Genomic DNA, 14,249 nt, shown 5'->3' with positions numbered 1-14,249 from the left:
CCAAGTCAATCCTGATCCCCTGGCACTGCCCATATGGAGTTTGCACAATCTACGATGGCCACGTGGGCTTCCCCTGGCTGCTCTAGTTCCTCCTCTCTCCCCACCCCACATCCCAAATGATCGTAGGTCAGTTGTCTTGCCGACAGCTGTTGGTTGTCCCCACCCAGAGGGGGTGAGATGAGGTGAGGAGTGCAATAGCAGTTGGCAGCAGTGATGGGGGGGGAAGGAATGAAAGAAGGTAGGCATACAGAATCAGCAAGGATTCTGGGGGTTGGGGAAGAAAGGGTCTGTTTCCAAGCTGCACAAGTGCCTTCTTGCACTGCATTCAGGATGTAAAGCAGTCAGCCCCAGCACATCACAGTTGCAGTGGCCACATCCACATCACCATTGCTCAATAATTCAAGCTACCAAACACTCCCTGCCAACAAAGACTGGTCCCCCACTCATTTAACTTCCCCTCCTCCCCAAACATCACCTGAATTTAAAATGGTTTGATCCCCACTGCCGACGAGTCATGCCCTGAAAGTGGTTGGAATGGGCCTGATCAAGGCCAATAGAGAATGGGACTGTTCAGGCTTCACCTGCAGAATCAACATGCTACAAACTGCGGATTCAGCAGGTCACTCTCAGCGGCAATCAACTTTTATACTTTTAAGCACTGGGAAACTCTCAAGTGTGATCTCTTTGACACCATTTATCATTGCGATTCCTTCTGCTCTTCCTTTTCTGTGAAATTACAGCATCTTCCCTGTTGATGAAAGGAGGACGACCATGCTCATTTCCTATCTTCAGACTCAGCAGAGCATCACTTTTCATGGTCCCAAACTGGCCCTCCAACCTTTGCCTTTTGGGTTCCCTTTGTAGAAATGATTTTCTCAGATTTCTGTCGTCTGCAGTGTTTTGTTTACAGTTCAGTCTCTTGCCGAACAATGAACACATTTTACTGTGCTTCTTTGCTCCACTATGTGCTTGCCCAGGATACAAATCAAGCTAAACATTAAGCCCTCAGATATATCTTGCTCCAGTTATTTTTATTCAGCACTAACAATAGGATGCGGACCAAAATTAAACCATTTGGCCCATAATGTCTTCTCTGCCATTCAAATCATGGTTGACGTATTTTTCCCTCTCCATTTTCTTGGCTTCTCCCCATAACCTTTGATACGATACACAAACTCAACCATTTGGATAGATGAGTGGTTCCCAACCTTTTTCTTTCCATTCACATTTCACCTTAAGTCATCCCTTACTAACCATAGAGCACCCATGGCATCCTTAGTAAGGGATGACCTAAGGTGGAATGAGAGTGGGAAAATAAAGGTTGAAGCCCACTGAGGTAGATGCATCTTTTCTGCTTGCTCTTGCCTCACCGAACTAGTATCATCTTACCTCAACTCCATCTTTTCTCCCCTGGTCCAGTCCATCCCCACCACCATCCATGCTGCAAGACTAAACAGGCAAAGCCCATCAACTCTTCCTCCTCTATACTGATGACTACATCAGGGCTGCCTCATGCGCCCATGATGAGCTTGTCAACTTCAGTCACTTTGCTGCCAACCTCCATCCTCAAATTCACCTGGTCCATCTCCAGCCACACTCTCCCCTTTCTTGATCTCCCTGTCTCCATCTCAGGAGACAAGCTTTCCACAGACATACTTATAACCCATTAACGCCCACAACTACCTTGACTACACTTCTTCACACCCAGTCCCCTGCAAGAATTCTATTCCCTTCTCAGAATTTCTCTGTCTCCGTCACATCTGTTCCCAAGATAAGGTCTTCCAGTCCAGATCATCTGAAATGTCCTCCTTTTTTTCATACATGGTTTCCCTTCAACCACTATCAACTCAGCCCTCACCCGCATCTTTCCATTTCCAGCTCATCTGCTCTGCCCCCCTCTGCCCCCAGATGAAACAAGCATAGGATTCCCCTTGTCCTCACCTACCACCCCACCAGCCTCCACATCTAACATATCATCCTCTGTAATTTCTGTTACCTACAAGATGTTCCCACCATCAGATGCACCTTCCCCACTCCTTCCTTAGCCACCTTCTGTGGGGACCTCGCCACCTTCTGTGGGGACCACTCCCTCTATGACTTCCTCATCCACTCATCTCTCACAAATCATCACCCCCCCCCCCACCCCGGCACCTTCCTTTGTGACTACAGGATGTGCCACATTTGTGCCCACACCTTCTCCCTCACCACCATTCTGGACGCCAAACAGTCCTTTTAAGTGAAGCAACACTTCACTTGTGTATCCTCAGGAGTCATCCACTGCATCCGGTGCTCCCTTTGTGTCCTTCTCTACACTGGAGAAACTGGGCACAGACTGGAAGATCACTTCACTGAGCACCTTCGCTCTGGCTGCATCAGTCACAGGGATCTCCCAGTGGCCAACCACTTCAATTCCGCGCCCCACTCTCATGTCTATCCATGGCCTCATGTACTATCCCATCAAGACCACCCATAAATTGGAGGAGAACGACTCTTAATTTTCCATCTGGGCACTCTCCAACCAGGTGGCATTAATATTGACCTCCAGTTTCTGCTTGCCCACTCTTCAACCTCCCTCCCTCCTCTCCCTTTCCCTTTTGATCTTTCCTCCAGCTCTCTACCCCCTTCCCTCTCCATTCACAAAGCTATCAACCTCCCCTGCTTACAGCTGTGCCCTCCCTCCCTTCTCCACCTGTAACCTCCTGCCTGTGGGACTGTGCTCCTCTCATTGCCCCTTCTCCACCCCCCCACCACTTTATTTGGGCTCGTACCTAAATTTTTTAATATATATACCTTGAGGCTCAAGCCCCTAACGTTACTTACGTATCCTTATATTTGCTACATAAAGTACACGGTTTCTCCTGCTGTGTTTTTACTTCAACCACGGGGTCTGCAGAGGTTTGTGCTTCACCTCCACCTTTGACACCCTCATGATTTAGGAATCAATAAACCTCCATTTTAAATCTATCCAACGACTTGGCCTCCACAGCAGTAATGAATTCCATAACTTGCCATCCTCTGGCTGAAGACATTTCTTCTCACCTCTGTTATAAAGGGACATCCTTTTATTGTGAGCTTGTGTCCTCTGGTTCCAGTCTCTCCTACTATTGGAAACACATTCCTGCCATGCCAGCCTGTGAGCTCTTCCCATTCTTTTCTGAACACGTTGTCACCAAGAACATGAACTGCCATCCCTTGTCTTGATCAGCAATTGCCAGTATATCCCAATTCCCTGCATTTACTAACACGTGCATCTCAAATCAGTTATCACTGAGATTGCAGACACACACATTCAAAATCCATCTAACCTCCAATTACATCCATCTCAGTTCCCTTCTGTTATAAGGGGTATAGATAGAGTAACTGCAAGTAAACTTTTTCCACTGAGTTTGGTTCAGACAAGAACAAGAGGACGTGGTTTAAAGGTGAGAGTTTTGGGGAAAAATTGGGTGGAATTCTCTTCACAGAGAGAGTGGTGAGAGTGTGGAATGAGCTACCAGCAGAAGAGGTGAATACAGGCTTGATTTTGACATTTGAGAAAAATTTGGACAGGAACATGGATGGGAGTGATCTGGAGGGTGCAAGTAAATGGGAATTGGCAGAATCATAGTTGGGCACAGTCTAGATGGGCCAAAGGGACCCATCCTGTGCTGTATCATTCTAAAGCCCATGGTTCTACTTGAGAGCCTCTGAATTCTAATGGTATTTGTCTGTGCGCTCCATGGAGTCAGAAAAATCTCAGAGAAACTTCGCTCTCAATCAGAGGGATGTTTTCTCCACACAGAGGTGGGTATAGGGTCAGAGATAGAAGAGGAGAGGGCAAGAAAACTTTCAGGAGATGGACCAGCTTCTTGCAACTGGAGCCAGCTTGGTCAGCATGAACAAGTTGTGCCAAAGGGCCTGTTTCCGTGCCGTGGAACATCAGGACTCAATTGCTGCCATTCTCTCGCCTCGATTTAGTGTCCAACTTGGAGGAAATTATTTTTCTCAAAGAATCCAAAATCCATCATCACTTGAAAACCACTCAGCCGATTACCTCCATCTTTCCTGTCTGAACTTTGTCACCTTTCTCCAATATACAAATTTTTTCATCTCTGCAAGGATACCAGTAAATCTCTGCTGTATCCTTTTTCAGGCAGTCATGAATTACAATCAGAACTCAAAATGAACAGATGAAGATATATTTTATCATTTAATGCACACATACTTCCACTCACCAAGGATGAGAACTCTTTGGAATTGTCAGCTCCAGAGGATTGTGGAGGATGGATCATATTCAAAGAGCAAGTGGACAGGTTTAACCACAATTAGGGTAGGAAGAGCTGAAGCCAAAATAGATCAGCTATGATCACGCTGAGTGGAGGGAGAGACCGTGGACCACGCAGAACACAGTCCAGCCGCGTTCATGCTGAGTGGAGGGAGAGACTGTGGTCAACGCAGAACCCAGTCCAGCCACAGTCACACTGAGTGGAGGGAGAGACTATGGACAACGCAGAACCCAGTCCAGCCACGGTCACGCTGAGTAGAGGGAGAGACTGTGGACAACAGCAACTGCTATTTTCTTGTGTTTCTCTTTTGTTGACCTTATTTTGAACAATATGAAGCCAGGGATGCAATCACTCACTTTATTTTATGCAGGATGCCTTAAAACCAAACTAAACTCTATAATCACAACTCTATTAAATAATGAAGACAATTCATCAAGGAAAGAACACAAATTTAATTGTTTTGAAAATTGAATTTGTTGTGTTTTGTAACTGCATTAGTTTATTATCGAATTAGCTGCCACAACAAAGCAGCTGTCTTTGTTCAACATGAGACCCTGTGAATCGAATCTTCCACGTGACTCTTCTTCTCCTTCTGTTGCTAAGACACTCACCCTGCTCTCACTCCCTATGCTAATGTATTTGGTTGTGATCATTACTTCTCTACCTCCACCCTGATCATTGAAGCTCCAAATCAAATAATTGGCATGCAGAAATCAATTAGCAATAATTATTTATTCCACTAAGAATAACTACTATATTGCACAAATTCCCCACATCAGGAGCATGGGAGTTATTGGAGAGGATATGAAGGGATAGGATTTTCACATAAGGTATGGTCAAATTGAGGATAGAGTTTCTTAAGAAGGTAACAAAAGTTATTGACAAGGGTCAGGTGGTGGATGACGTCCACATGGACCTCAGTAATGCATTTGAAAAGGCTCCTTTAGGTAAGCTGATTCCGAAGGTGGAGATGCATGGGATCTTTGTGAATGGAGAGGGAAGGGGGTAGAGAGCTGGAGGAAAGATCAAAAGGGAAAGGGAGAGGAGGGAGGGAGATTGGAGAGTGGGCAAGCAGAAACTGGAGGTCAATATTAATGCCACCTGGTTGGAGAGTGCCCAGATGGAAAATTAAGAGTCGTTCTCCTCCAATTTATGGGTGGTCTTGATGGGATAGTACATGAGGCCATGGATAGACATGAGAGTGGGCCGCGGAATTGAAGTGGTTGGCAGCTTGTATTTGGAATTAGCCGGCTTATGGAAGAGAGGGGGGAAACAGTTGGGTGTGTGGCCAGACTGTTGGCCTGTCACCAGTGGTGATCTGTAGGGATCGGTTCTGGGATCCCTGTTGCTTGTGATTATAGAAAAATGACAGAGCACTGGTTCTCAACCTTTTTCTTTCCACTCACATCCCACTTTAAGTAATTCCTATGCCATCGGTGCTCTGTGATTAGTAAGGGGTTGCTTCGATGGTATGTGAGTGGAAAGGAAAAGTTTGTAAATCACTGTTTTAATTGTACCTCATTAACTCATTATGTGCACGGTTTCACAACTCCAAAGGAAAGGGGCAGTGACAATTTTTCTCAAACAATATATTTACTTAACAATTGGGTTTAAAGAGGTGAATCTCATCCTTCCCTTCCCACTCATGTACCACCTTAAGCAATTGCTTTACTAATTACAGAGCACCGATGGCATAGAGATTACTTACAGTGGCATGTGAGTGGAAAGTAAAAGGTTGAGAACCAGTGCTCCAAGTCATTTTTCTGGTCAAGCATGTTCAGTTTGCAAATGTAGAGTGAAATGCCCATCTGGCTCAGATGCTTCAACCACCTTGTTCAATAGAAGAAACAGGGTGAAGGAAGTTTATATTAATCAATGGTTCTCAACCTTCCCTTCCCACCCACATCCCACCTTAAGCAATCCCTGACTAATCACAGAGCACCAATGGCATAGGAAATACTTTTAAGTGGGATGTGAGTGGAAGATATTACAAGGAGGATCTGAAAGAACACAGAAGAGGTTTACAGCCTGAAGACTACCTGGATGCATCCCCGATCCAAACACTGGCACCTCCTGGACTACGTCCTGGTGCGAGAAAGAGACAAACGAGATGTGCTCCACACCAGGGTCATGCCCAGCACGGAATGCCACTCTGACCACCGGCTGCAAGCTGCAAGCTCAACCTTCACTTCAAGCCAAAGTCCAGGAACAGTAAAGCCCCCAGAAAGAGGTTCAATGTTGGAAACCTGCAGACAGATGAAGTGAGAGGAAACTTCCAGGCAAACCTCAAAGCAAAGCTCGAGGATGCAATCTGCCTCACGAACTCGTCCCCTGAAACCCTCTGGGATCAGCTGAAGACTACCATACTGCAATCCACTGAAGAGGTACTGGGCTTCTCCTCCAGGAAAAACAAGGACTGGTTCGACGAAAACAACCAGGAAATCCAGGAGCTACTGGCAAAGAAGCGAGCTGCCCACCAGGCTCACCTTGCAAAGCCATCCTGGCCAGAGAAGAAACAATCCTTCCATCGCACATGCAGCCATCTTCAGCGCAAACTCCGGGAGATCCAAAATGAGTGGTGGACTAGCCTCGCCAAACGAACCCAGCTCAGCGTGGACATTGGCGACTTCAGGGGTTTTTACGAGGCTCTAAAGGCTGTGTATGGCCCCTCACCCCGTCCAAAGCCCGCTGCGCAGCTCAGACGGCAAAGTCCTCCTCAGTGACAAGATCTCCATCCTCAACTGATGGTCAGAACACTTCCAATCTCTTTTCAGTGCCAACCGCTCAGTCCTGCTCCAGCTCCCTCAACAGCCCCTAAGGCTAGAGCTGGATGAGGTCCTCACCCGGGAAGAGACATACAAGGCAATTGAACAACTGAAAAGTGGCAAAGCAGCAAGTATGGATGGAATCCCCCCAGAGGTCTGGAAGGCTGGCGGCAAAACTCTGCATGCCAAACTGCATGAGTTTTTCAAGCTCTGCTGGGACCAAGGAAAACTGCCTCAGGACCTTCGTGATGCCATCATCATCACCCTGTACAAAAACAAAGGCGAGAAATCAGACTACTCAAACTACAGGGGAATCACGCTGCTCTCCATTGCAGGCAAAATCTTCGCTAGGATTCTCCCAAATAGAATAATACCTAGTCTCGCCGAGAATGTTCTCCCAGAATCACAGTGCAGCCTTCATGCAAACAGAGGAACTACTGATATGGTCTTTGGCCTCAGACAGCTCCAAAAAAAGTGCAGAGAACAAAACAAAGGACTCGACATCACCTTTGTTGACCTCACCAAAGCCTTCGACACCGTGAGCAGGAAAGGGCTTTGGCAAATACTAGAGCGCCTCGGATGCCCCCCAAAGTTCCTCAACATAGTTATCCAACTGCACGAAAACCAACAAAGGTCGGGTCAGATACAGGAATAAGCTCTTTGAACCCTTCTCCATTAACAATGGCGTGAAGCAAGGCTGCGTTCTCGCACCAACCCTCTTTTCAATCTTCTTCAGCATGATGCTGAAACAAGCCATGAAAGACCTCAACAATGAAGACGCTGTTTACATCCGGTACCGCACAGATGGCAGTCTCTTCAATCTGAGGCGCCTGCAAGCTCACACCAAGACACAAGAGAAACTTGTCCATGAACTACTCTTTGCAGACAATGCCGCTTTAGTTGCCCATTCAGAGCCAGCTCTTCAGCGCTTGACATCCTGTTTTGCGGAAACTGCCAAAATGTTTGGCCTGGAAGTCAGCCTGAAGAAAACTGAGGTCCTCCATCAGCCAGCTCCCCACCATGACTACCAGCCCCCCCACATCTCCATCGGGCACACAAAACTCACAACGGTCAACCAGTTTACCTATCTCAGCTGCACCATTTCATCGGATGCAAGGATCGACAACGAGATAGACAACAGACTCGCCAAGGCAAATAGTGCCTTTGGAAGACTACACAAAAGAGTCTGGAAAAACAACCAACTGAAAAATCTCACAAAGATTAGCGTATACAGAGCCGTTGTCATACCCACACTCCTGTTCGGCTCCGAATCATGGGTCCTCTACCGGCATCACCTACGGCTCCTAGAACACTTCCACCAGCGTTGTCTCTGCTCCATCCTCAACATTCATTGGAGCGACTTCATCCCTTACATTGAAGTACTCAAGATGGCAGAGGCCAACAGCATTGAATCCACGCTGCTGAAGATCCAACTGCGCTGGGCAGGTCACGTCTCCAGAATGGAGGTCTATTGCCTTCCCAAGATCTTGTTATATGGTGAGCTCTCCACTGGCCACCGTGACAGAGGTGCACCAAAGAAGAGGTACAAGGACTGCCTAAAGAAATCTCTTGGTGCCTGCCACATTGACCACCGCCAGTGGGCTGATATCGCCTCAAACCGTGCATCTTGGCGCCTCACAGTTCGGCGGGCAGCAACCTCCTTTGAAGAAGACCGCAGAGCCCACCTCACTGACAAAAGACAAAGGAGGAAAAACTCAACACCCAACCCCAACCAACCAATTTTCTCCTGCAACCACTGCAACCGAGTCTGCCTGTCCCACATCGGACTTGTCAGCCACAAATGAGCCTGCAGCTGACATGGACATTACCCCTCCATAAATCTTCGTCCGTGAACCCAAGCCAAAGAAGAGACCACGATGAAAGTGTATGAGTTATGGGGAGGCGTTTCGACAAACTTGGGCTGTTTTCTCTGGACTGTTGGAGGCTGAGGGGAGACATGATAGAATGTTATAAAATTTTGAGTGGCATGGACAGTCAGAGTCTTTCAACAGGGCAAAAATATCAACAGCTGAGGGGACCAGAGTTTCAGGTGAAGGAGGGGTGGGCAAAGGTATAGTTTAAAGGAGATGTGAAAGCCTAGTAAGGATATGACAGATGATCCATTTTGTGGGACACAAACATTGGTTGAATGAGAGAAAAATGAGTTTCAAGCTGCATAAACAGAGCTGGGCCACAAAGCCCTCTGTTCACCATTATTGCTTGACTTTTTAGTGGTTTATAATTGATCAGTAGTCTCACTGACATTTGGACAACTCTGTTAAATATGGGTAGAATAAGCAAACTACGTTCTTCTTTTCCATGACTGAATTTTCAGTTTGCTGCTGCTTTACATTTCATTCCTCTTTAGAGATGAAACTCAAATTAGCTCAAGACATCACACTCCAATTAAACAACCACACTCCTAGCATTTGCATCAGGTGCACAGAAATCATTGAAAATTCACGACTCTCTAACTTCACTATTACTTGATACTTTAATCATATGACCAGGGATTTGTATGTTATTAGATGTGGCCTCTGGATTGAACAGATTTTTCATCTCTTTCATTTCCCCTTTCCAATTACTTAGTTTTACTCAAAATCCAAACTGTGCTGCAAACAATAAAAGTCTGTACTTATGTTGTTCCCTTAATTAAATAAGACATTATGAGATCTTCAGTAAAGAATTACACCAAGAACATTTTGCTTCGAGCTACTGGAGCAGCTGAGGACAGGTGTACCTTTTAAAGAACATCTTGTCATAGAAGAGTGTGCTGGAGTGTCAGATATAGAGGAAGGGAGCTTGGGAACTGTTTAGGAGAATGCCCTCCACCAAGGCTGGAGCACCTCAAGTCAGGGGAGTGTGCAAGCTCTGGGACTTGAAAAGCAGGAATTTTTGACTCGAGGTATTGTTGGGCCAGAGGAAACACAGAACTGGTGGGTGAATGCCACTTGATGTCCATGTAGAAATGGAGATAAGCTCAAAGTTTATGATGGACATGGCAATCTGGTCTGGTTGGGTCTCAAGAGCATCAGTGGCAGATTAGCTGAGTTGGGTCGGTCAAAGGCATTATAGGGGTGAGGAAGAGATGTTGTCAGCAGAAATTTAAAATTTAAATTTAATTAAAAAGTTTTTTTTTTAATGTTTTTTTTTACTCAACTCATGGTCAACAAGACAATCAAGGCCAAACACAGTGTGAATGAACATGCAGCAGTGGTCTAAAAGTGGTTGAATTTACTCAGAAAAGCAAAGATGTGGCAGGAGTGAGGGATTTTTTTATATCACTTGAAGAGAAATATTTCTTGTACCTTCGCAGGGGACAGGGATTGTACCTTCGCAGGGGACAGGGATTGTACCTTCGCAGGGGACAGGGATTGTACCTTCGCAGGGGACAGGGATTGTACCTTCGCAGGGGACAGGGATTGTACCTTCGCAGGGGACAGGGATTGTACCTTCGCAGGGGACAGGGATTGTACCTTCGCAGGGGACAGGGATTGTACCTTCGCAGGGGACAGGGATTGTACCTTCGCAGGGGACAGGGATTGTACCTTCGCAGGGGACAGGGATTGTACCTTCGCAGGGGACAGGGATTGTACCTTCGCAGGGGACAGGGATTGTACCTTCGCAGGGGACAGGGATTGTACCTTCGCAGGGGACAGGGATTGTACCTTCGCAGGGGACAGGGATTGTACCTTCGCAGGGGACAGGGATTGTACCTTCGCAGGGGACAGGGATTGTACCTTCGCAGGGGACAGGGATTGTACCTTCGCAGGGGACAGGGATTGTAGCTTAATTGGGGTATTTGGGCAGCACAGACTCATTAGACGGAAAGGCTTGTTATAGTGCTATATGTCTAAATTTAAATTTAAAAATTGATCAAATGCAAGGGAAAGTGGATTGGTGAAGCTTTTGTCTCAATGAATCAGTTGAAATTTAATTTAAAAATTGACTCACTGGGGTCAGGCAGCATCCATATATGGAAATGGTCGGTCAGCATTTCAGGGCAGTCCCCTCTGGTGGCTGAGAGAAGTGAAAGAATTAAATTTTCTCTACGAGGTCAAGAGGATATTCTCAACATGTATCCTGATGAATGCAGATTTATGTCTGGTTTCGACAATTATTTATGTCCAAAGTATGCAATCCACCAAGTACATTTTCCTTCTTGTCCAGAATAGGTCATGTACCATGACTAATGACATAGGAATTTGCTTTCCTTTGACAATTGTCTTCTCACTTACACTTTGTGCAAGGATGTCCACTTTCTCTTGGGTGGACCGATAGATGCAAGGTCTTTCTGCTAGAGGGATCAAAAAGAGAGCAGACATAGTTTGTCAGATACACATCAGTGATTTGGACAGTTGTTTGTGTATCATTGCCAGTTCAGTTCCTATGTCTTGATCTCAGAGTCAAGAGGTTCTCTGCACAATTTTGGATTTTGCTGGAGTTAATCCAGTTGTTGGGCAGAAAGAAAGTGAACACCAATGGTAATGAAGTTGAAAAGCCATCTCGGGTGAAAATGCAAAGAATCAGGTGCATTTCTGACTACCCAAGTAATGCAGTATCTTTAAGCAATTTTCTTTGAAGCTCCTGTCGCTGAAGTCAGTTCAACCTGTGTTTATTCAGCTAGAACTTGTCAAATCTCTGGATTGTGAAAACAAGATTTGCCCATTTATGATTTGATTAAACTTTCTCCCATGTCATGGAATCCTTCAGTCAAAGGTTTCTCTTGTTAACTTTTTTTTAATTTTTCCTCTCAGAAGGTAGAAATTCAACATTTACACTTATTTTTAAAAATATTTCATTTAATACTCCATACATGCAGTAACTGCAATTATTATAATATCTCTCTTCAAAAAAGGACAAATTGATTACATAGATGGTTTTCACCCTGTGATAGAGTATATAGATATGTTTTTGGGAAATAATTTGGGAAAGGTTTGTAGAGTAGGTCACATACAAGCACTTTAAAACAGATCTTATTTGAAATACTGGAGCTCTGATAATGCTAGACATGTCAGGGCCTCACAGCCTTTGCAAGAGCTTTGGAGAGTCCCCAAGAGATTTCACTAAAGGATTGTTGTTTACAAAAGGCAGCAGATGAAAGAGCTTGTCAGAGCTGCAGATTGTCTGGAGCTGTTCTAAGAGGGTCATGTGGTTTTGCAAGCAAAGAGAGTCAAACAGGCTTTCTCTTAGAGAGAGAGACTTCTACAGTGTTACAGCCAGTAACAGCAGCTGGGACGAGAACAGGACAAGCTGGCAGGCTTGTGGAAAACCCCATTTGAAAGGTGAGTTTTAAGTGTTTTGTTCAGCCTGGTCAAAGCCCTTGTGGTTCATGCAAGAGGAGAGGATGGCTGTCTAATGTTTCACTTGGAATAAGCAAACCAAAAAGGAACCTGAAAGAAAGAGGTTATCATCTGGAGAACCTTAGGGGGCAAGTTTCGTCAGCAAGGCACTGAAATGATTGATGGAAATAAATCAGTTGTGGATGTCCTGGGACAACAAATCTCTCTCTGAAAACTGACAAGAACCTTCCTGAGCGGTAACCAGTTACCTTTCAAGCACCAAAGCCTGTTGAACTTTATAAATGTTAAATTCTGTGCACAGTACAAGACTTGCCTGCATCTATTGAACTTGGAGGAGTAAGAAGCAAGATTGAACTGTGAATCAAAGAACTTTTCTAAACTTACACACACATCACATACACTTGTGCTCATAATTAGAAGGGGGTTAAGTTAGGTTAGTTGAGTCAATAGTGATAAGTTAAAGTGTGATTTTGTTTTCATGTTTAAAGATAATTAAAAGCAACTTTAGTTTAAGTAACCATTTGTCTTGGTGAATATCTGTGCTGCTGGGTTTTGGGGTCCTATAGGCTCATAACAACCCCAAAACTTCCCCATCCCACCCCAGGAAAAAAAATTCAAAAATAAAAATATTATAAAAAGATAGAGAAAGAAAAAATAACGAAGAATCTTGGATTGCAGAGAGAGATGCCGTTCAATGCACCTCATCGGTTCCAACACAAACATATGGAGGAGGATTCTTCAGGGCCAGAGGGGTAAAAAGGATATCACTAAAAATGTAATCCCATTACCTGAGTATACGGACACCAAATTTGTAAAAACAGAATATTTCTTTCTTAGATTACAAGTATTTTTTAACCAAGGGATGCAACTTTGAATTTTAGCATGCCACCTTGGCAATGTTAAAGATGTATCCAATTTCCAAGTGATTGCAATACATTTTCTCGCAACTGCTAATGCTAATTTAACTAATTTCAATTGATACGTTGTTAATTTCAATTTAGGAGTTGTACATTCAATATTTTCTCATAAAATCAGATCAGGATTTAAACAGAAAAACAACTACTGTAACTTGTCGAAAATTACTTGTAGATACCTAAAAGCCTCTCACATTTGGACAAGACCATATTGAATGCATGAAAGATCCCACATCCTCACAACATCTAAAACATTGATCTAATAAATCTGATTTCAATCTATTCAACATCTGTGGTATAAAATATAATTGATGTAAAAATTGTATTGAACTACTCTATTCCATACATTAATAGTATTAGACCTAAAATCGCTTCATAAATGTTCACAAATTTGTTGGTCTATCTTAATATTCAAATCTGTTTCCTAACTTTGCCTACATCTATACAATCCTCATTTAGGAGTTCCTACTTGCAATAACGAATATATCAAAGAAATACATTTTTTGACATTCCCACTCCTAATAAGAAGTTCTACCTCAGTACAATTAGGCAAAAACATTGCAGGCCCTAATTTATCTCTCAAATGTGTTCTTAATTGAAAATAATAAAAAAGAATAGTATGTAGTATCTCATATTTGTTCAAACGACATTAATGATCCTCTTTCATAGCAATCTTCCACATTAACAATCCCTTTATGATACCATATATTTAAGAACTGATTACCTCTTGAAAAGACCAAAAGAGGATTAATCAATGATTTTTTAGGTGATAAAGACCCTCTACCAATATCTTGAATCATTTTATTCCAAATGTTAAATAAAAGTTTCAATAGTCTTTATCAGCAACCAGCAGTTTCGATTCCCACTTATATATAAATTCTTCTGATTTATTGTCTCTAATTTTGTTTGGTTCCATGTTAACCCACGCCAGTTTCATATTTTTAAATAAAGAAGCAAGGAATCTCATCTGTGCCACCCAAAATTAATTCTTAAAATTAGGGA

General features: G+C 44.0%; 1 protein-coding gene across 1 annotated transcript in view; it reads right to left on the bottom strand.

Annotated features, from left to right (window-relative positions):
• The window catches only part of LOC138736174 (CUB and sushi domain-containing protein 1-like), a 2,349,200-nt gene that overhangs the window by 2,257,393 nt on the left and 77,558 nt on the right, over positions 1 to 14,249 (bottom strand). Inside the window, exon 2 of the mRNA XM_069885244.1 lies at positions 10,985 to 11,050. Coding sequence (XP_069741345.1) covers positions 10,985 to 11,050 — 66 coding nt within the window. The remainder of the gene's footprint in view (positions 1 to 10,984; positions 11,051 to 14,249) is intronic.

The sequence above is a fragment of the Narcine bancroftii genome, chromosome 6, assembly GCF_036971445.1.
Source record: "Narcine bancroftii isolate sNarBan1 chromosome 6, sNarBan1.hap1, whole genome shotgun sequence".
Taxonomy (NCBI): domain Eukaryota; kingdom Metazoa; phylum Chordata; class Chondrichthyes; order Torpediniformes; family Narcinidae; genus Narcine; species Narcine bancroftii.
The sequence above is the reverse complement of the archived record's forward strand: the minus strand, read 5'-3'. Positions and strand labels throughout refer to the sequence as shown.